The sequence below is a fragment of the Haliotis rufescens genome, unplaced genomic scaffold (genome assembly GCF_023055435.1).
Source record: "Haliotis rufescens isolate VD_foot unplaced genomic scaffold, xgHalRufe1.0.p SCAF_2, whole genome shotgun sequence".
In the NCBI taxonomy this organism is placed as follows: Eukaryota; Metazoa; Mollusca; class Gastropoda; order Lepetellida; family Haliotidae; genus Haliotis; species Haliotis rufescens.
In genome coordinates this window covers 51,396,319-51,417,961 of record NW_025963890.1, presented here as the reverse complement: position 1 = coordinate 51,417,961, position 21,643 = coordinate 51,396,319, and the positions used below count along the sequence as shown (strand labels likewise).

General features: G+C 41.7%; 1 protein-coding gene across 1 annotated transcript in view; it reads right to left on the bottom strand.

Annotated features, from left to right (window-relative positions):
• Positions 1–1,441: 1,441 nt before the first annotated feature.
• LOC124114351 (sodium-coupled monocarboxylate transporter 1-like) overlaps positions 1,442–21,643 on the bottom strand; it is a 53,823-nt gene continuing 33,621 nt past the window's right edge. Inside the window, exons 4-17 of the mRNA XM_046474866.2 lie at positions 17,077–17,128; positions 14,420–14,487; positions 13,811–13,891; positions 13,394–13,464; positions 10,787–10,924; positions 10,225–10,360; positions 8,527–8,615; positions 7,931–8,043; positions 6,369–6,442; positions 6,052–6,138; positions 4,067–4,263; positions 2,810–2,910; positions 2,538–2,620; positions 1,442–1,836 (exon numbers count right to left, since the gene is read on the bottom strand). Coding sequence (XP_046330822.2) covers positions 1,729–1,836; positions 2,538–2,620; positions 2,810–2,910; positions 4,067–4,263; positions 6,052–6,138; positions 6,369–6,442; positions 7,931–8,043; positions 8,527–8,615; positions 10,225–10,360; positions 10,787–10,924; positions 13,394–13,464; positions 13,811–13,891; positions 14,420–14,487; positions 17,077–17,128 — 1,398 coding nt within the window. The 3' untranslated portion in view covers positions 1,442–1,728. The remainder of the gene's footprint in view (positions 1,837–2,537; positions 2,621–2,809; positions 2,911–4,066; positions 4,264–6,051; positions 6,139–6,368; positions 6,443–7,930; positions 8,044–8,526; positions 8,616–10,224; positions 10,361–10,786; positions 10,925–13,393; positions 13,465–13,810; positions 13,892–14,419; positions 14,488–17,076; positions 17,129–21,643) is intronic.

The following is a 21,643-nucleotide window of genomic DNA, read 5'->3' as shown; positions in this document are numbered from 1 at the left end:
GATAATTGCTTTCATTATCAAAAGAACAGTCTAATATACTAAAAATCAGTGTCTTACTGTGACGTAGCTAAGGCATTTTATACGTTTTGGCAACTTTGGAGATATAAATTTCGACACAATTTTGAGAGGGCACGAGGCCTAGCCAAGCGGGATCAGTAGCCATATCTGTGCTTGTAGACCTGCTGCTTGAACCTTTCTCCACAAATTAAAATAGTTGGATTTGGCCGAAATATGTTTGAATTGTTTCCCTGTTTCGTTTTGTCGCTTTGTGTACATCTGACTACACTTCTTAACGTTATGACAGGACAGACCGACTGTCAACAAAGTCTGACAGTGGCCGTGACGTCTCATAGACTAGGGTTAGAGTAACTTCCCTTTGACAAAGGGCAGTTACTCTAGCAGGCAGACCGATGGTTGCCGCGAAAGGCAATTAAAAACAATTGTTGTTTTGCGAATAAGTTGCTTCGCCACTGTATAAGAAAGAGATTTCAGTTGTAACTATATTGGCTACTGTCACTGTCCGATTGACACATCACTTACCATGTGACGTAATAAATATTAATGCGCGCATTCCAGGAAAACTCGCAATGTTTCGGTAATGTTTGTGAGAGAGGGAAAGCGATTTTGAAGAACAGAATTAAAGAATGACATTATATGATAAAGAGGTTATCACGCTTGTGTGTTTGGGGATGGTAAATATCCTGTATTAGGAATAAACACTATGTATTTAGCTCGCCAAGGCTCGCTAAATACAATGTTTATTCCTAATGCAGGATATTTACCATTCCCAAACACACTCGCGTGATAACCTCTATTAAACTGCGGCATGGTATCTCAGTGAGCTAGCACTATAAATCGGCATCAGTCCGGACTAGTACAAGCAGCCACACACACGCACACGCACACGCACACGCACACGCACACTCACACATACACGTGCATGCACGTCGCTATATAAGTGCAATAATCTTGGACACGACGTTAAACCCCATTCACCTCACCTCAGGGGCTCCGTTCTGTCAAGCCATGACTTTCCAAAATACGTATGGAAGCTGAAAATCAAAAATTGTGACAACGTCTTGAAACTCGACAGGCGGGTTGGATTTTTCCCGATTTTCTCCAGGCCTCAGGGTCTCCGTTCTGTCAAGCCACTGTCGTCGGTGTCTTAGGTTTGGTACCCCAATCTGTTGACTGACATTGGGAGAATACCCGGGTTTGCTACAAGGAATACAGCCCTTCTGACAATCTGGGTAATGCAGAAGGCTGCAGAGTTGGGGAGTCATCACATTCTCCGAAAAGTTGTGGGTTGGTTTGATTAGGCAGCGCTTCCTGGGAGAAGTCCCATTCGCTGTTTGGGCTGCGTGTAGAGGGGGCAAAGGCCATGAACTGATGATGAGCCTAACCAGCCTGTCTGTGCCAGGATCAACCAAACCCTCTTTGCTGCATTTTTATTTTTATTTTAATCCGTACATACTACTACAACTAATAATAATATATAAAATACATTTGGTTGATGGTATAATTATAAGCTAAATATACGCAGCGAAACCTTCTGTGAATACAGGTGAATTAAACATAATTATGTTTGAAAGAGGATGTTAGAAAAGTAGAGTAACGACTAAGTATTATCTTAATTACTTGAATATGATATACAAATGCTGAGAAAAGTAAAGAGAATGCGGATCCCGTGCCCTTATGTGTAAATAATATGAAAATTAATTCCAATAATCATAAAACTCGGTTCTCGGTGATGAACGATTCTGTTTGTTCCTCATCGTTTGAGCCACTTGGTCCTTTCACCGGGGCATCTGATGTGTCAGCAAACCTTCCTGAAGTCTGAAAGAAAAACAGAGAAGCACATGTTGAAGCCTAGGTTCATAACTACGAGCCAACATAAAGTCCCTGGTATTAGGACAGGATGCATGGGTCACATGCTAGTCATTTATTTGTTTGTTGTTGCTGCAGTGAGCAATATTAAAATAAAGCCCTGGAAATACTCGAATAACCAGACGAACCAGTTACTGACAGAATGTACTACGTCCGAAGCCTCGGATACGATGACACGTAGCAGAACCTGAGTAAAGTATCCAATCCGTTACGTTTGGTGTTTGATTGATGTCTACCATAGACTTTATATGGAATGACTTAACCAGGCCCCAGATGACGAAGCCTTAAAGTTTAGTCATAAGCGAAATGTGGCTTTCCATGAAATTTGAATACATGTTACATGATTTAAAGTACCTAAACAGTTGAGAAATGAAGACGTCATAAGTTGGTACTAACGGTATATTTCCTAGCATGACGATGGAATTCACGATTAGAAAATCAAAATCATCCCGTTATCCAGATTGGTATTGTTGAATTTCTTTGCACAGGTCTACATAAGAAGCTGAATACGATTTCACAGAACTTTGTTTCCTTGATTTTCATCTCTGAAGGATCAGATTAGGTGAATTGTACATATAAGGTAGAGTAGTTGGTACCCATTTCACAAGGTTATAATTCTGCGACCTAGGGTTCTGGCTTATGATACTGACCATCACAAGTTCTTCTTCCGGCTCACTCCTCCAGAAGAAGAATTTTCTGACGTAGAGAGGGTTAACTCCATCCTTGTTTCCACCTGCAGTATTCAGTCAAAAAGTGTGTTTCACAGCGATGTTTTGATTCGTTTTCCCTTCGAATTTATATGGTGTTCAATTGAATATGTTCTACGAACGTATATAAAATGAAACATATCAGTATAGGACTAGAATGATATTCAGCCTGGAAGGGTGAAGATAGTATATTAGTTGTTCATATTGGCATTTACCTGTGGCCAGACTGAGGACAACGCCCACCACCTGCACGATGAGGAATCCAAACACATGGTACAGAACGTAAGAGAGGCTGTAGAAGGCGTCAAGACCTGACCTGGCAGGAAATCATAGATTGTTTAATAACCAGACTGGCAGAAAGAAAACATTGAATATGTAATCATTAGGGGCGAATTTCATGAGGTGATACCTCTCAGGGTGGAGACGTATTTGACTTCATCCTACTTATTATCATAACAAACGTAATTACTCTTTTCAAAACAAAATCTCAACAATTCAAGATACTTTTTTATGTTACTCATAATCAGCTGACGTATAAATTGTGAAAGGTATTAACCATCATATATATTGTATGTTTGTTTGTTTGTTTAACAAAGCAAATCGCCGAGAGCGTTACCCAGTATAATGGCATAGATTCATCACTGGTTGAGTTCTGTTCAGGGATTAACCATCATATATACTCAGCAGAACAAAATCCAGGTAGTAAAATCGTAAATATGTCAGTGTTGCCGACATCCATACAAAATTAATACCAAAAATGAATTGGACATTTCTGAATGGACATGGATTGATTTGTTTTGAAAGAATGAGATACTGCTAAAATGAGGTGAAACGATGGACAAATCGCAAAACCCCAACCACATGACAGCCTGGCGCTGAAACACACCAATCTGATATGCAGGTTCAATATCACTTGTTGGGCTATGAAAATGTTTGGTTTTCATTTGCATGCTATCACAATCTTACAGCAAGTAAACAGCGAAACATGCCACGTCTCACGGAAGCCAACACAACAACGCCATTGGCCGACTGCAAACAGGAGAATCATATTCAGCTGTGAGATTCTTTGGCCACACGTCCTTCCGAGCGAACGTCATTTTCACGTTATGTCCTGCCATGACCCTCCACGTCTCCAGATTTAAACCCAATCGAATATTTGCACTGGATCAACTACTGCGAGCACGCCAGCAAACAATCACAGAACCTCTGGATGTTGGCAGCACTACAGGGAGGGTGGGTGAATATTCCCCAGGCCACAAGTCTGGATCTGATTGCTCCCATGGGACGACGGTGCTATTCAGTTTTGGACTCGAATGGTGGAAATAGAAGACATTGAGAACAGATGACCTTCACCATGAACATCTACAGTTCCATGTGTGCCATGTGGAACCTAGGACAATGACAACGGTGTGTGACATTTTTGCAGAGTATACATTGTTTGTTTCTTTGTTTAACATAGCAAAATGCGTTACCCCGTATATTGGTGCAGATCATCACTGGTTGAGTTCAGTGTCGTCATGGTGTATGGCAGAGTGAGGTTGACATTCGGGCAGTGATCAGTCGGGCCAGGTGGTAGAGGGGGCGTCTTCCTCACCCCTGGGGAAATACTAGCTCCTACCACCAGCCACGTCAGGAAGCTGATCCCAACCAGCAGTGCAACAAAAGCGCTCTAGGGAGAGAGGATGGATACTATATATATTAATACAAGCTAAGCTAGCCGATTTAATCCGACTGTTGTTACAATTGAAGATAGTTTATGTTCGATATGTTCAGTTTACTTTCAGCCTTCTGCCAAGCCATCAGTGCAGCAAAGACAGTCCAAGAGAGGATAGACACATTCTGTAAGATTTCTAAGACAAACTCTTCCACTCAATTCGTCATTAGAAACAGGAACACATGCATATTTTGGTAACGTTCTAGTCCTCCACATATGCGATGCATGGACAGTCAAGCAAAGTGTATATATCTCATCTGCAACAGGAACACAGAACACACCATACTGTGCCATGCTTACATATTTGTTGTATTCAATTTTGCAAAAGTGTACAGCAACAACGTCAATACCAATTTTGCACATGAGCTACAGACCTCGGAGATAACCTGAAAGGTAGAAATACACCATGGTGCTCGAAAAAAATGTGAACATGAGGTTCATGTATTAAACGAATGTGGTGATGAGCCAGATCTGTACGTCATTCGTGTCTCTTGATTAAAGTATCTCACGAAAATCAGATCCTTTACCCAAATAAGATACCTCTGCGTCACAAACTGAGGACAACTCCAGGAGGTTGAGTCAGGTGACGTTTTTTAATCAGCAATTAGCCTCAATGCTTATACATTCTCAGTACGGTTGAGAAAAGGCTTCAGACAAGCATATCTGATATCTGTATCTCAAAAAAGAATATACTAGTATTTGGGCAGTTCGAATAGTTTCTGATCGTCACGACATCTACTCCCACAGGGTTTACTTGGGATTGAAAGTTGTGTTTTGCTGAGATCGAAAATTCAGAAGCGAGGCAGTTGAGACATGACGTTTATTTTTTCAGAAATCCGACCTCTGATTGGCCGAAGAACCGATGCTTCCTTCATTTTGTTTGGGTGATCAAAGTTTGCTCACTGTTCATTTAACGCGACCTTCTGTGAATGTGTGATCACACAGAGAGGAATCGCATATCAGAGTAATTATGATAGTCCAGCAAGGAAGCGTGTCCTACTCGCGGCTGTCCATACAAGGGTTATCGGAATACCAGACTGCCAAACAGTAGAGGACGACAAAGGACTAATTAGGAGAAAATCACGGTGCCACATTTATGGGATATTTGGAGATAGATGAAGTGTTAATTGATGGCACAGTCTAGGTTACTTTCATAATATGTAAAGAAGCGAAGTAGACGAGAAATAGTATGTCATAAGATATATAGAAACTAGGTCTTGTAAACACAGAACCAGCATTTCACCACCATATCCTAAAACATGCAAAGTCATAAAATACTACAATTACATTCCAGTTCAAAATCATTTTGTCTAGACCTTTACCTTTATCAAGGCAACTCCTTAAGAATCAACAATTGCCAATTCTCAGGATCGTAAAGTAAAAGTGAAACAATAGCTGGCAATGAATGATACACCCGTCTTTCACAATAGTCTCAAAGGTGAAAATGACCTTTGATAAACATGGCATCAACATTATATATGTTAGGATTTGTAAATATACATGCAAACATAAATTGTTATCTCTGTAGATGACACCCGAGAAGATCCGGATTAAAATTGGTCTTCAGAGTCATATAGCTGGAATATTGCGTTAAACAACAAACAATAAACAAGAAACTGTGTAGATGTAATCATGCATCAGAAACTAACAATGTTATAATCATGTTTTACTAGAACCTGTATGCTGACCACATATTTACAGTTTCGGTGCATTGATGTGGGCAAATCAGCAATGTATACATACTCTTGTATTGACAAACGGGAATATGGCACCGAGGTAGAACACGCCGAACATTGGCCCAGCAATGATTGCGTTGGCGCTGTAATATATCTGAAACAAAGTTCCTCCTTGTCTTTATTCAAAGCCAAACTTAAAAAAATGAAAATATGTAAATGATTAAATCAAATATAATTCAACACTCTCAGACAGATAATGGCCCTGAAACCTTTTCACCTGGAGTAGGAAGATGAAAAAAGTGATGGACTAATTATCAATACACTATTTAACAATATTACTTCAATACGTTGAGAGAAAAATAATGCGCTTTATCCTGTTATCACCTGAAGTAGGGGGATGGATTTTATGGATGACACGCATATCGCCACGCAACAAATAGCAACACCCCACGCCACCACTGAAAAAAGAAGCAGACATACGAGCGATCATAACATTTAGGTATATCAAAATATGCTACCGACAGAAATAAGGGAAATAATGCCTTGACTGAAGCAACCGTTTAGGTGTACATTTACAATTGTGGCACGATAGAGGTGGGGAACGTCTATATCCCAAGTTGCCCGAACGTAAGGAACATGTTGTTTTTCAGGTGAACATTTGACTTGTGTTTGCGACGGGTGCCAACGATGGGGCAGGATACACTCATCTTTTAGTTAAATGAAGTGATTCATAAACATATGCTAATGTACTAATGGAAAAAGTAACTGTGCTTCATATAAAGTGATGTAAATGCTATGTTATTGAACATAACAACATAATATTTGGTTATTCGTCTGATCAATGTTTCCTCATAACAAATTCATTGACAAACCCATACCAGGTAACAGGAGACAGAGTGACACGCCCTAAAAGATGGGTACTGTAACCACTCTATTAACAATGTCAACATGGAGTGTGACCACTATTTGCGTTCATATAGGCGAGGCGGTGGCGGCGCACTACACACACAAGATGACGGAAAACAGCCTGGGGGATGTTAATCCAAATATCAACCAAAGATCTGCACGAATGAGATGGCGTTATGAGCTAATTCTGGTCCCGCTGTAAGCGTCGTTCCATCTCATTTTAGACATGTTCTATGGGGGAGTGGTCATCCGGCAGTATAGCAGTGATATGCTGCCTCAAAAAGTATGTTAATACACCCGCAACGTGAGGGCGGGCATTATCCTGCTGCAACGTGACGCTACGTCCCTTTATTTGCACAATCTAACGATGCCGTCCTGGAGGCATACGTCATTCAAATTGCCATTAACGATGATGAGTTGTGTTCTCCTGTGAGTTGTGATGAACCCCATACCTTTTAACTTCCACCCCCAAACTCACGACGTTGAGTAATGCAAGCTTCGCAAAAACGTTATCCTGGACACCGATAGATCCTTGCACAACCACCATTGCTGTCCAAATAAAACATAGACTCGTCTGTGAACAGTATACTGTCCCATCTTGTATTCTGTACCCCCGATGCTGTCTACAACAAGCTAAGTGTGCCTGACGGTGACATGGAGACACTGGGCGTGTGGCAGGTCATAGAGGCCTGATGTTGTGCTCCCTCAATCAATTGAGTACGGTCCTGCCACTGATTGGTCTCAACCAAGAAATTGTCCGAGCTGTTAATGTGGCAGTTTGGTATCAATTCCGTGGATGCACCATCCGAATATGGTTGTCTTGTTGAAATGATGCCACCTGTGGGCGACCGGCCGTGACAAGTCATGAATGATGCCCTGCTATACATAACGTCTCAAAAGAGACAATATGTGTTTCAATGAACATTAACATGTCTGGCAACATGCATCTCCAACAACAGATCATAACATCCAACTCAGACTGTGTGTCCTTGAATTCAAAATATAATTCAGAAGCAATAACTCGTTTAACTCTGTTATACCTGAGACTTTGGCAACAGCCATTTGTTTGAACTCCGACATTGCAGAAACACGTGGTTTTACGAAATCCTCCCATGTTATATTCGCGAGGGCAGATAGTCCTGATGATAATGAGCTGAAAAATAACAGTAATTAAGTTTATTAATTCCAGGTCAAGTAAAAGTGTATGTGGTTGTACACTTAACGTGTGCACATTCCGACAGCCATAGATATCGCTGATAGACAGATACAGGTTACATGGATATGGTTATTTATTTACACGTTACAGGATACGCTCACCTTTCTGCAAACATCGGATATCATGACTATTTCATAAACACATACCTATGATGTAGTAGGAATCGTACAATGGACTTTGCTTTTATTTATTATTATCTTACTTTATATGCAATACTTGAATTTTAAATAAAGGAAATATCATACCCAGGCATTTTGGCACCTCAATATCCATTTGTTTTCAAATTATGAAAAGTGATAAGCAAGGTGGTAAAATATATTCGTTGTAAGCTTATCCATCTGTGAATACGACATCATACACCCTCTGTGTGGCCGTGTAGCAGGTCGCTATGATCCTATAACCCATGTCACCAAAACTGACCTGAGAGACGCACTGTAGAGTGCTGCAAGAAACAGTCCTGGCATTCCTGGCATGCTTCGGAAAATGTCGATCGTCATGAAAGGTAATACCTAGGGAAGAGAGATAGAGAGAGAGTGAATGGAAGAGAAAGAGGGCAAGTCAAATGTGTTTCACTCAGCACTTTCTTTCTCAGTTTTAAATATATCGTCACAGTTTCGGTGAACATTGGCAACAATTTTCGAGTCTACACATTAACATAGATCTTTAAATATTTGCGAAAGAACTACGTGGATCCATTCTTTATGCTGTTCTTCTTTATTCAACATATACACAAAGAAACAGGTTAAGCACACCCTCATATATTTCATTATTGTTTGGTCCCAATATGTGTAACAGTCATGAAATATATAATTGCGTGAAGAATTGTGTTTCCTCGAGATGATGTAATCATCCATGCATGAAGAAAGCTCATTGCACGAAGGCGATTATCAAACGCTAGAAGATGGCAAATAATCAGCATGCATAACGCAGGAATGTCTTTGGTCGGAATTTGGGGTATCATCACCCTGTCGTAAGCCGTTTAGTTGAGAAACATGCTCAAACCGGTAATGTACAGGACCGTCCCAGATCCGGAAGACCTCCTGTGACGACACATCTCAAAGACAGGGACCTTCTTCGTCCCATATGCCGAGAACCCTTTTTAACAAGTACTCGTCTGAAACAGATGTGGTTGCCCAGTCGTTGTTTCAGCACCAGAACCATCAGCAACCGGCTGAAAGCAGCAGGACTGAGGCCTAGACGAGTTATTATGTATCTCACATGATTGCAGGTTTGATTTGGTCACCATAAGGGGCATCTTAACCGGAGCTCACTACATCCGCGACGTTTTGAGGCCAGTCGTCGTTCCTCATTTTGACAACCACCCTCTTGCTACTCGACCTCAGTACATGGATGACAATGCCAGGCCTCACCGTTCGCATGTAGTCGTGGATTACATGAGGGCCAATGCAATAACGACATTACCATGGAAAGCAATGAGCCTAGATTTGAACCCCCTTGAACATGTTTGGGATATTCTGGGGTGGCGCAGACAGGCACGAGATCCCCCTGTACAAGATTTACGCCAATTGGAAGCAGCATTGCATCAGAAGTGGTTGTTGTTGACCCATCAACAGATCCAAATCTGACTGGAGGCATGAGACGTAGGGTGGAATGCGTCATCCGGGCATGTGGTGATAATACTCGCTACAGATCTGTTTCATGTGTCATGTCAAGAAGAGACTTTAAGAAACATTTTCACAAAAAACATCTAACGTAACTCGTTTACATAATCCTGCAGCTCCATACATTTTTTAGATATTGTCTAAGGTCAAAAACAGTACCTGTGTTACCATGATGGTTTTGTCAGTAAGTTTCAATCACAACTCACCAGTATCTTTTTTATTTGTTGTCAAATGTTTGTTCTATCCGATGACATTGGTATTGCCCATCTCCTGTGGTCAGTCATCCCATGACATGTTTTTTGACATTTGTCATGGTTTAGAAATAGGGGTGTTCTTAACTTTTTTCTTTGTGTATATATAAAAGGGTTTTCAGTATTTACAGCCCATGTATGACTGAATAAAAATTCGATTGTGCTGACCCACTGAACTGACGCTGTTGTGACTGTACTATTTCATGTTAAACCCTAAGGTGCTTAACCTTTGCTTTAACCAATACCTGATCACTTTTGTCGATCTGATTGGATGCTACAGGGTCGCATCTCTTGTAGTCATAGTAACCATATGCCACAAGGCCACTGATGACGCAAAGGATTCCGAATAAGGGACTGCAGATAAGGCCAAGTATCATCGCCCTTTAACATAAACATTCGGTACTGTTGTTATGGCACGTTCATCAACGTGAAGGAAGGTAGACAAATCAGCCTGATCATAACATGAGGCTGTCTTCGTACACGACCATCAGTCAAAGTAATATTCATTCCTGATATAACTAGATACTAGCATGATATAAATCCATATAAGTGTATGGATGTATGTTTAAATGGTATAATACCCCTGCATGAATGAATTAAAATGTAATGTCGCACCACCACTGTTGTTTTAATGGCACTTAATATTGCAAAAACATTAAGAAACTGTAAGCTATGAGTTGATATGTTTTAACGAGCCTGTAGCTCCTGTCTGAAGGCTGTAGCCAGAAGTCCACTCCAGTTATGATGCTGTTAGTATACAATTATCATATTATGAAAGCAAAAGAAACTGGAAACATGTGTTCATACCTTCTTGCGTCGGTGAGTGACTTCGTGGCGGCAATACGCTGAAGATAGGCAGGTCGGAAAAGAAGACCAAGTGGATTAAATATTCCGGCAAATCCTACGATCCACACAGTGTGGCGGATAGTCGGGTCAAAGTCATATCTGAAAACACAAACAAAATGTGTGGGCATTACATGATGGACATGAACCAGGCATCTTTCACCAGTAAGTGATATAGCTATGGATCACAATCCCACCTGATATGTAGGCTAACGCATTATTTCCTGTGCGAGTAGGTTCAAACAATGGTATCAGCGGTATTAGTGACTGGGCGGTAACACCACAACACAGTTGAGTGAGTGAGTTGGGTTTAACGCCGCTTTTAACAGTATTCCAGTTATAACACGGTGTGTCAGCTTAACGTTGGAGGAAAGTGATGCAGGTCTCAGATGTTTACCACTTCGGTGAAACCCACGAGCACGGGTATGGTGCTTACAAACCTAGAAACATAATCGGGGCGAACCGGGATTCGAACCCACAATCATAGGTTTCTGGCATTCCCAAGGGACGCAACTCTGCACAGCGAATCGCGGCGCCTTAGACGACTGGGCCACCCGTGCCCCCACCACAACACAGGATGCATGGTGTGTATGTATAATAAACCATGATCATAATGCTGAGTAAATTAACCAGACAAATCGGCCGATATATATTTGTTGAGATGAGTTACATGGTGACATGACTCAAACCTTTAAAACACTATACCCTCCTGCAGACCTTCCTTGGATGTTTTTCAGGTGAACAATTGACTTACCTTTACCCTGTTTTGTGATGGGTGCCACCGGAGGGGCAGGATACTCTCACCTTTTCGTGAAGACCTGATCTCATCACAATTCACACACGCTCATGATATTGTCGGAATCGTACAATCGTATGCATATGGAAAGGGTTTTGTTGCTTTTATTTATCATCCTCTAGCCACTGAGGTCATATGAAGGATAATCTCCCTCTGTCCATAACCCTGCTGCAGATCCAGCCCAAACCTCAAGCCCTATATGAAGTGTAACGGGTGATTTCAACATTAAAACCCACAGGTTAACCCATAATTCAGTTCGCAGAGGACACAATTGTAAAATCAGTAGATGACCATACAAGATCAATGATGAATCGTAGGATATATTCAAACACACCACTCTAAGTTTACAATCAAAACAGGCAAGACAACGGGTCAAATAAGTGTCAGCAGCAATTAATAACAGGCCCTAGAAACAATGAAAGTACACCCATGAATGTTCAGACTATGTAGGTTTGTCTTCGTTCTTGAATGTACGATAGTGTTGGAAGCTGGCAGGAAAACGGCGTGTTCAGATATATACTCTTCAAAAAAAAAGAAACTTGACAGATGTAAAACTACTTTTTGCCAAATATCTAAAATATTTACATTAAATGAGAACCAAATAAGTCAAACAGAAAGATGATGTGTCTATAATTCGCGAAAACACATGCAAAGCACATAAACGTAGCATTTGGGGATCAATTTTACAGCTTCATCCAAACGCAACCGCCTGTAAAAAACGTGAAGCACAGGATCCTGCATTTACGCATGCAGGCCCCCCTGCTGAATGGGTATAAAAATCCGTGCAAGGTGGAAAAATGTACTGTTTACTGACGAGTCCCGTTTCCTTCTCACACGTGCTGATGGGCGCGCACGTGTCTACAGACGTCGGGGTGAACGTTACGCCCCCAACTGTGTGCAGCAGGTTGTCCCATTTGGCGGCGGGAGTGTCATGGTATGGGCCGGAATTCATCACGGTGGTAGGACGCCTCTCGTGCATGTGGCAGGTGCATTGACAGTTGTGCGTTACAGAGACTTGATCCTACAGCCTTACGTTCTTCCTCACGTCAACGTTCAAGGCGGACAGTTCCAGCAGGACAACGCTCGACCGCATAGTGCACGTGTTTGTCAGGACTTCTTACAGCACAACAACATCCAGACATTACCTTTGCCAGCCCGGTCACCAGATTTGTCCCCGATTGAGCATCTGTGGGACGAGTTGGATCGACGCGTTCGCAGAAGGAATCCACCGCCCCAAACACTTCCGGCGCTTCTTGATGCACTTCAGCATGAATGGCAGCACATCCAACAGCGTGTTATTGACAACTTGATGGCATCTATGGGTCGTCGGTGTCAAGCGGTGATTGATGCACGTGGTGGACACAACCGATACTGGCATTTTCTGTACCCCTGTGACATTAACTGTATCGTGTACGTGTCTGTCTAGGTGACACGATTAATGTTTTGAACATTGTGTACATTGATCTTCAAACAGTGTTTCAATTATGGTTTCTGTGTGCTATTTTGAAACAACCGCATTATATTACATTTTGAAAGTTAGTGTCAAGTTTCTTTTTTTGAAGAGTATATATCGAATGATCACTCGCCACCAATGACGGTTATTAAAATCTTGTCATGACAGCAGTCGACATTTTACTAGCGCTTCAATTACTTGCTGCTTGTGAATACATGTACAGCAGTTCATCTAGTAGAAGGCTTATCTCCCTCCAACAACCCTGCAACAGATGCACTCCAATCCTCCATCCCTTTTCGCTTATGACAAAACCAGTACTCACTTTAAAGTAAGTCTTCCTCCAGACCTCATCCTGCTCCATATCTCCTGCACTCCTCCTACGTCAATGGTGCCCTGTTTCATTTCATTTAAGATTTGAATACAATTCAAATTAATAAAGGAAACATTCCAGTAAAGCAATATTATGACTTTGGTTGGGTTTGGGGGGCACCCGCGCCTTTAGTGTCACTTGCCAATGCAATAACCATGAACCTATCCCACCACCCTAAACAACATCACAGTAGAATTTTGGATATTGTAGGGATTTATTTGTCATACATCTAACAATGAAAGACTTTGTTGACGACGACGTCCGTATTTCGTGACGTGATGTGACGTTATCCCTTATATGATTCTAGAAATATTTGATGTTATCATTTGCTTCTTGTGAAATTTCTACTTATATGTGAATACTTCTCACCTTTATTGTGACTGCTAGTATCCCAGCACACATTAGGGTGTACTGGAGAACATCTGTCCATATCACCGCTTTCAGGCCACCCTGGGGACGTAATGATTATATTATTATAGATAACAATGTAAGTGAAATGTGTTCGGGATACATGAAACTAGTGAATATGCGATGCTTAAAAACTTCACCAATTCCACGTCACTGCCATTATAAGTAAAGGAACGAGGAAAAGGTGCTAATAAAATGTGACCTGATGGAATAGATCGTTGCTCTTGAAAGTTTTATACTGACGTGACATTGCTTGAAATTGAGTGTCAGATTGAGAGCTCTTTTATAAATGAAAATAGTGCATTTCGAAGTTACATTTCACTAAATCGAAATATATTTATCAATTAAGCAGCATTGCTCAAGTAATAAACAATGAATGACCAATCGGGAAACAACAAATTTGATATTCTGGGGCTGGGGTCCTGAATTGATTGTCAGTCAGAGCTCGAAGACTTACAATGGTTTCCTCGGAAAGAGGATTCAAAATATAAATTCATTTCAGAAACAATAGTTTTAAAATAATCACAAATACACTTTATGATCAGTGACCATGGCCAAAGAATAACTCACAATAGAAGTGTAGAGAACAGCTGCCGCTGACGTCACTAAGATTGATGCCAGTGTGGAGAACCCTGTCACTGGAAGATGTACACAAGATGTAAATTGTCTTGAGTCGTCACAGTTGTGGGAATTGGGATAAGAATATAGCCCCACATCAACCTATGCCGGTCGTAAAAGGTGACTAAATGACTTGGTGATGGTCAGACTTGGTGACATGGTTGCTTGGTACATAACCTGGACTCAATTATGTGCAGACTGCTGTCATATGTATGGAATGTTGCTAAGAGAACAGTTAAACAACTGACAAACAACGTGAGTCTTCAGCCGTAACTTTGCGGTTGTTGCGATGTTGGGTGTGAATTGGGGGTTGGTGTTGCAAAAATAGTTTGCATAGTAGATACAAATTTTCGCCTAACCTCAAAATATATTTTCTTGTAAAAGGAAATAGACTGCTTTATTACCCATTTGGTAAGAAATAACCACCACAAGGGCAAAGATCACTTGAGTATCGTTTATTTCATCCGAGCTTCATTGTTGACATCGTTCGAATCTTGTTGTTTCATAAATTATGGATGATGTCACACTAGAAACAACGTAATAGCTGAAGAGTGTTGACGTCATTCAACAATTGAGTTTTTTTTATGACCGGGGTCATGATCAGTGCATTTTCTAAAGTGGAGTTAAAAAGGATTAAGAAATAATGGGCATTAAAAAAATAATCTTTAAACTTATCCTATCTCACACTATGCATTTCTCTTTCTTCTTTCGATACTTTGTGGAAACAAAGGCTTCCAGCTTCTTAAAAAAACAAATTCACTCGAACACTGATCACTATGGTCATGCTTTTCTTGCCGTTGACCCACACGCGCTGAAGACGTGGTTTCCCCAGCCAACTCATTCTTTTTCTAATCGCCACCTTGTGGTGATGTGTTTATACACCAAGAGGATTCATTTGATTTTTTACTTTTTTGTTCATTTTCCCTCTTTGACTGGGCAGTTTTCATTTCTACTAGTCGTTTTCCATCATAGACGAGCAGTCAACGCACCGTCCTGTGTGGCTGGCTTGCAGACAGGTGTTTTCATCATAGAGTGAGTGAGTGAGTTTGATTTTGCGCCGCTGTTAGCAATATTCCAGCAATATCACGGCGGGGGACACCAGAAATGGGCTTCACACATTGTACCCATGTCGGGAATCAAACCCGGGTCTTCGGCGTGACGAGCGAACGCTTTAACCACTAGGCTACCCGACCGCCCCTTTTCATCATAGACCTGCACTATGTCGTGGGTGTTGCAGAACTTTGGTGCGATGTGCTCAATGCATAAACTTGCCGGATGCATCCTTAGTATTTACATGAGCAATATGGGCTCTAAAGTTTCCGACAAAACGACAAAAAACAAACAAAAAAACTCTGGTAAAAAAGCCAAGAACACCAGTGAGACTATCAGCACATTTGCTGAACGTGGATTCAGCGAACCTCATTGTTCCAATTTTATGGATCGAAGATAATGGCATCTCCGATTGCTTTTTGGACATGTGGAGGACACATCCCGTGTTTTCGCAAGTGGACAAATGACTTGCCTTTGCATCTGCTTGCAATGGGTGCCACCATGGAGCAAGATACCCTGGCCTTTTTGAACATCTGGGGGTATTATAACTAATTGATAGTGATTCATAAACACATGCTCATGGTATAGTCGGAATTGTACAATCGGCTCTGGTTTCTGCAGAGATTTCTATTGGATATGGAAAGGGTTTTGTTGCTTTCTTCACTTAAGGTTCTACTTTAGCTACATCATTGGCTGCGATCAACTACGTAGTCTCTACCACGATGGTCACAAAGATGCAGTCGCATCTAACCTAAACAGTACTCTGGCTGCACTTAAAGAAGGACGTTTCTGAAAATTTGTTATCGTTTTTGCATACCAATACCACCGAGACATCTCTGTGACTGACGTCCAAGGTCTGCATCAATTTGGGCCATTTGTTCTTGCACAAGTCTCAAAGACACATTTATGCAGATAGATTGAGATGTTCACCCTACCAGTTTCGTTATATTACGCTTTCTCTCTAGATATAATAAACCTTGGCATGACTGTTTGAGTTTATCATAATTTGTTTCATGTTTTCCCAGACTGATTATCTGACCGGTGGATGCATTCACCCGTCTGTAGAGATTTCGGTCCTCAGCTGTAAGTCGCCATCTGTGTCCCGATCCCGATTGCCCTCGCTCTCTATTAAAAGGCTATTAGAGATGCATACAAATTGGACCAACTCACGACATCATTGAATATATACTTTCCATCATAGATGGAGATGATTTACTACAGGTAGGTTATGAAATGGTAGGGTTGTGGCCCTTAAATGTAGAAATGTGGTGGTCAGGTGAAACGTGAGTGGTACATGTTGTATGCAGGTCTGATACAAGTGGAGTACAAACTATGTACAGTGTACACACGTGGTAGCGATGGTGATGGTGATGGTGTCAGCACAATAATGGGATGTAGCTTGAGTGTTTATGAGTGCTGTTTGTGTGGCAGGATAGCTAGCGTAGCTGTAGGTGTACAGGTATGGCGTTTAGGCTAGAACGCTTCAACTGTGCACACCTTTGTTGTTTGGTAAATATACAACAAAGGAATTCTTAATCTATGTCGTCCTTTTGTCTTACCGGCCTGCAATGCCATTCCCTGTCCAAACAAGATTACACTCATGTAGAACATCTGGAAAATAAGCAATCACGAGTAAGATTAAATATGTAAGGATATAACAAGACTTGGTTTTGTAAACCCTGAAGTAGGACAGATTGGATAAGCAAAACTCAGAGTGAGGAGTGATTCTCCAACCTGTAAACCTAAAAATTTATTACTACAGAATATTTCATTGCTGTATAATAGCACTAAACCTGTGTTTCACTGGATGGCACCGGCATTATTGCACGTGCATGTATACGCTTAGTCAGAGGCGTAGTCGACCGTTATCTGGAGTAAAATCGAATGTTTTGAAACAATGCAATGATGATAAAAAGTTTGCTTTACTGAAAAGTAAAACATAACAAACAATATGAACTGGTAGTTTTTACCTGTCCACATTTATAAACAAAAATAATTTCTTTAATATGATACATGTGTGATGCAAACATGCTGCGAAGCCTGCACTTCTCTTTATTGGGTGGTCATGAGTCTTGCCAGTTGAGAACATGGAAGAAGCCACACATAAATTTCACTCATATTGACGATGACAGTCGCTCATATCCTCTGAACAAGGAATATTCATGAAAAATGTAATTGCTGGAGGAAGAAAATACCCTCGATTAAAACCGAAAGAAAGTATGATAGTCCTGTGGGAACAAATGCGTTATTGCTATTCACACAAACTAAATGGCACAAAATAATCACAATAGTCAACAATCCCAAAACCAACACAAAATGGTATTGTTAAAATATTTAAGTAGGGACTGCGGAGGATGTACAGTATTCACTGAGATGAAACACGTTACAATTCAAAATAAAGGCCAAGGACTGGAGTCAAGGTAACATTTGTATCACTATTTGGCAAATAGGAAAGCAAAATTTCATCCAATAGAACTCATTGATTAACTGTACACAAACATGTCATGTTGGGGAATGTTAGCCAACTCGTCTTGTTGTGCATGTGCGAGCTGTTGCTCTTGTTGGTTAAGGATTTCTCTGTCGGACGCAGCGATCTGACCCTAAGGTGTTCAAATTTGGCCATTTAGAGGCCCACATAACTACCTGATCAGTGTGGTCCCATAGGAATTCAGTTGTTGCATGTACTGTATACCTCAGCATTGTTCTGTCAAAAGACGACGTGAGCTGAATCAAATAGTGCTCCATTGATGGTTAGGCCATAATCTGCATTATTGATCAGAATGACGTTGTAGATTTCCATGTCTTTGCACCAAAACATTACCTCTGACTTGCGTCTTTGACCTGATTTACGAACGTGGTCTGCAATGCTCTGGGCAACCAATGTCAGTCTGACTTGGATCAGTCATATGGTGTATCGTGCTGTTGCCAACGATACAAAACTCTAGAGATGGTGCTCTAAGACCAATTGAATATACCAGCTTCTGTCCACTGCAATTCTGCTGCTTACAATCGTCCGATGACGTTGTTTCATTGTGCTTGATTTAGTCCTAACAAGAAACCCTCACATATTAGCATTTAGCAGTAATTCGCTAGATGGGTTTATAGGCAGCATTTATCTTACATTCTACCATTTGTTCCCCCTATAAGTAATCCTACTTTTAACAGACAAAATTCAACTTAAACATGTAATCCCCCATTTACTTCCGTGTTTATCAGCAATGGCAATTATGTCACTTCCCTACATTCACATGTCCTACGTCACGTTCTCTGCCCTACGTCACTTCCTTTCACCAAAGCGTCGTACCGTGCTTACTATCACTTTTGGCATTCTCATTTTTATCGCTGACATTCTATCGTTCCTGGCATTGTTTACTAATGTGTTTAACTTCTAATCTGTAACTGTTCGGCTCATCGTTTTAAATTCTTTCTTAAACTTTCTTAAACTCTTGCTCTCCCGCGCACAACTACCATACCTTCCAAGCGTAGAGCGTCTCTCAATCATACGCTTGTCGGAGGCCAGGCCAAGGCGGTTAAGCAGAGGGTAAGGGAGTTTCGCGGTTTTGGTGCCATCCCCTTGACCATGGCTCCTCGCCCAACTACTGTACCGACAAAGGCGCCTTGGTAGTTTCGCAGGAGTGGTGCCATCCCCGCGACTCTTCGCGAAACAACAGCTCCTCCCTCAATAACGGCGCCCCAAAGTCGCCCCACAGCTGTCACCGGGGCAGGGGAACCTCAGGGATCCGGCTCACCTTTGCAATCAATCGTCACTCCCATTGCAGGGGTGACAACAATCAAGGTATGTACCCGTTTAATGAAAACGTTCACCATGTCAACATAATGCCTGAAATGCTTCTCTCACAGGTTAACCAAATACCTATCGCCAACCCCCTCACACAATTCAACCCAGCTTATCAAAATGCCAATTAGCCAATGGTAAACGCACAATCCATTGGTCAAGGGCACCTGGCCACGTTGCCGCAGCCTCAGGCAACCATCACAGCTTCTCAAACTGCTAATCAGCCAATTATGAACGCTTCAACCCATTTAGCCAGTAATCAACAGCTAAATTTCAACGCCAAAAACATTGGGTTTCACGTCAAATAGGCAAATAGGGAAAAAATACCCTGGGGAGAATTCATTGACATGAAAACGCTGTAACTGCTAGATAGACAGCCAATACAGGAAGGATCAAACTTTATCATGGAACTGGATTCATAAGGCCAGGTAACCTTCAAACCCAGGCAACAGCCATCCAAGCCTCTTAATATCGGGTCTTGGAGTTACATCAGCATCGTCATAGAGCGAAGCACACACATCAACAAAATGCAGGAGCTGCTCACCTACGTCGAGACGATCCGCGGCGCTGCTTCACGCTTTTGGGGCGACTGTTGGGCACAATTCAACGTACATTTTCGCCAAAAAATGGAGGGGAACCCTTCCTGGTCAAGGGTGCAATCGATGCGCAGCTATGGCTGCAGCTGATACTACCCAACCAAAGGCAGCACAACATTACACCCTCAAGGTTTTCTAACCAGATAGAGCGCCTGTCAACACCAGCTGAAATTTATAAGAACTTCAGTTGCGAAGGATTGGACAGGGTCAGTCATGCCATTACACGCACAAATGCCTGTCATGCAACATCGGCGGCCATGGACCTTCATCTTGTTTGCGTGGAGAAAAGGCCAAGACAATGTAAGCACCAGCACCAAAGCGACCAGCAAAACTTCCCATCAAAAACACATTGTAAGGCACCAACCCCAATTAATATTTTCGCGGTTAGAACAATGTCTACAACGTTACGAGTTAATAAATCCAGCAGCGGCCTCATTACTAAAACTAGGTTTCAGTCATGGTTGTAGCTTACAGTATCGGGGTCCCCGAGAACCACGCAATGCTTCGAACCTGAACTCCGTTTACTCTCTCCCACAAGTTGTCATATCAAGGAAAAGCTACAAAAAGAAATTGAACTAGAATGCATAGCAGGTCCATTCTTTCACAAACCTTTTCATAACCTTATAGTTTCCCCAATTGGCTCTGTGCCAAAGAAATCTGATGCAACACTGCAAGGGGAGGCTGCCGTCCGCCTCATTCATCATCTTTCTTATCCGTAGGACTCGTCTGTTAATGACTTCATACCAGAGTGCAGAGTACGGTACACTAGTTTCAATCAAGCAGTCTGCATGATACAAAAGCTAGGTAAAGGCGCACACATATCCAAATTTGACATCAAGTCAGCTTTTCGACTTTTACTGGTACCACCAGCAGATTTTCAACTGTTAGGTATGAATTTTCAGAAAAAAAATCTACTTTGACAAATGCCTTCCCTTCCCTTTAGGATCTCACACATAGCATGAACATCGCACACTATCTGGATGATTTTATCTTAGCAGCAGTCAAAGTAGGCACATGCACATATGTCCTCAATACATCGCTTCAACTTCTGCATCAGTTAAGGGTACCCGTTGCACACCATAAAACAGTACCGCTCACAACCTGCCTTACATTCCCCGGCCTGACCATACATGTAGATATGCTGAAGGGTGAAGTCAGGCTACCAAGGGACAAGGTGGTTCAATTGGTCCAGCAACTGTCACAAATACTAGAAGGTTACACTGCATACAGTGCAATCTATAGTAGGTAAGCTAAATTTCGTATGCAGGGGAATCCCCATGGGCCGCCCATTCCTACAGCGTCTCATAGATGCTCAAAAAGGGGCAGGCAAACCTCATCATTTCCACACTTCAGCAGGCATGCAGGACGTCCTCAACCTCTGGCTACAATTCCTTATCAATCACAACGGCACAACATTATTTCTGGAATAGGATCACCACCCCACACCTTCAACTATATACAGATGCAGTGGGCAGCCAAGGCTTCAGAGCATACTTTCAGGGTCACTGGACTAACAGCGGTTAGCCGGAGCAATGGATACAGCAGGGGTGGGTCAAAGACATTACATTATTGGAGCTTTTCTCAATAGCCATAAGAATCTGGGGCCGCAGCTTAGTCAACAAAAGGGTATTAATATTCTGCGACAACCAGCCAGTGGTGAGTATCATCAATAAACACATCACCAAGGGTCAATGGGTCATGAAACTGCTAAGGCAAATGGTACTTTTATGTTTA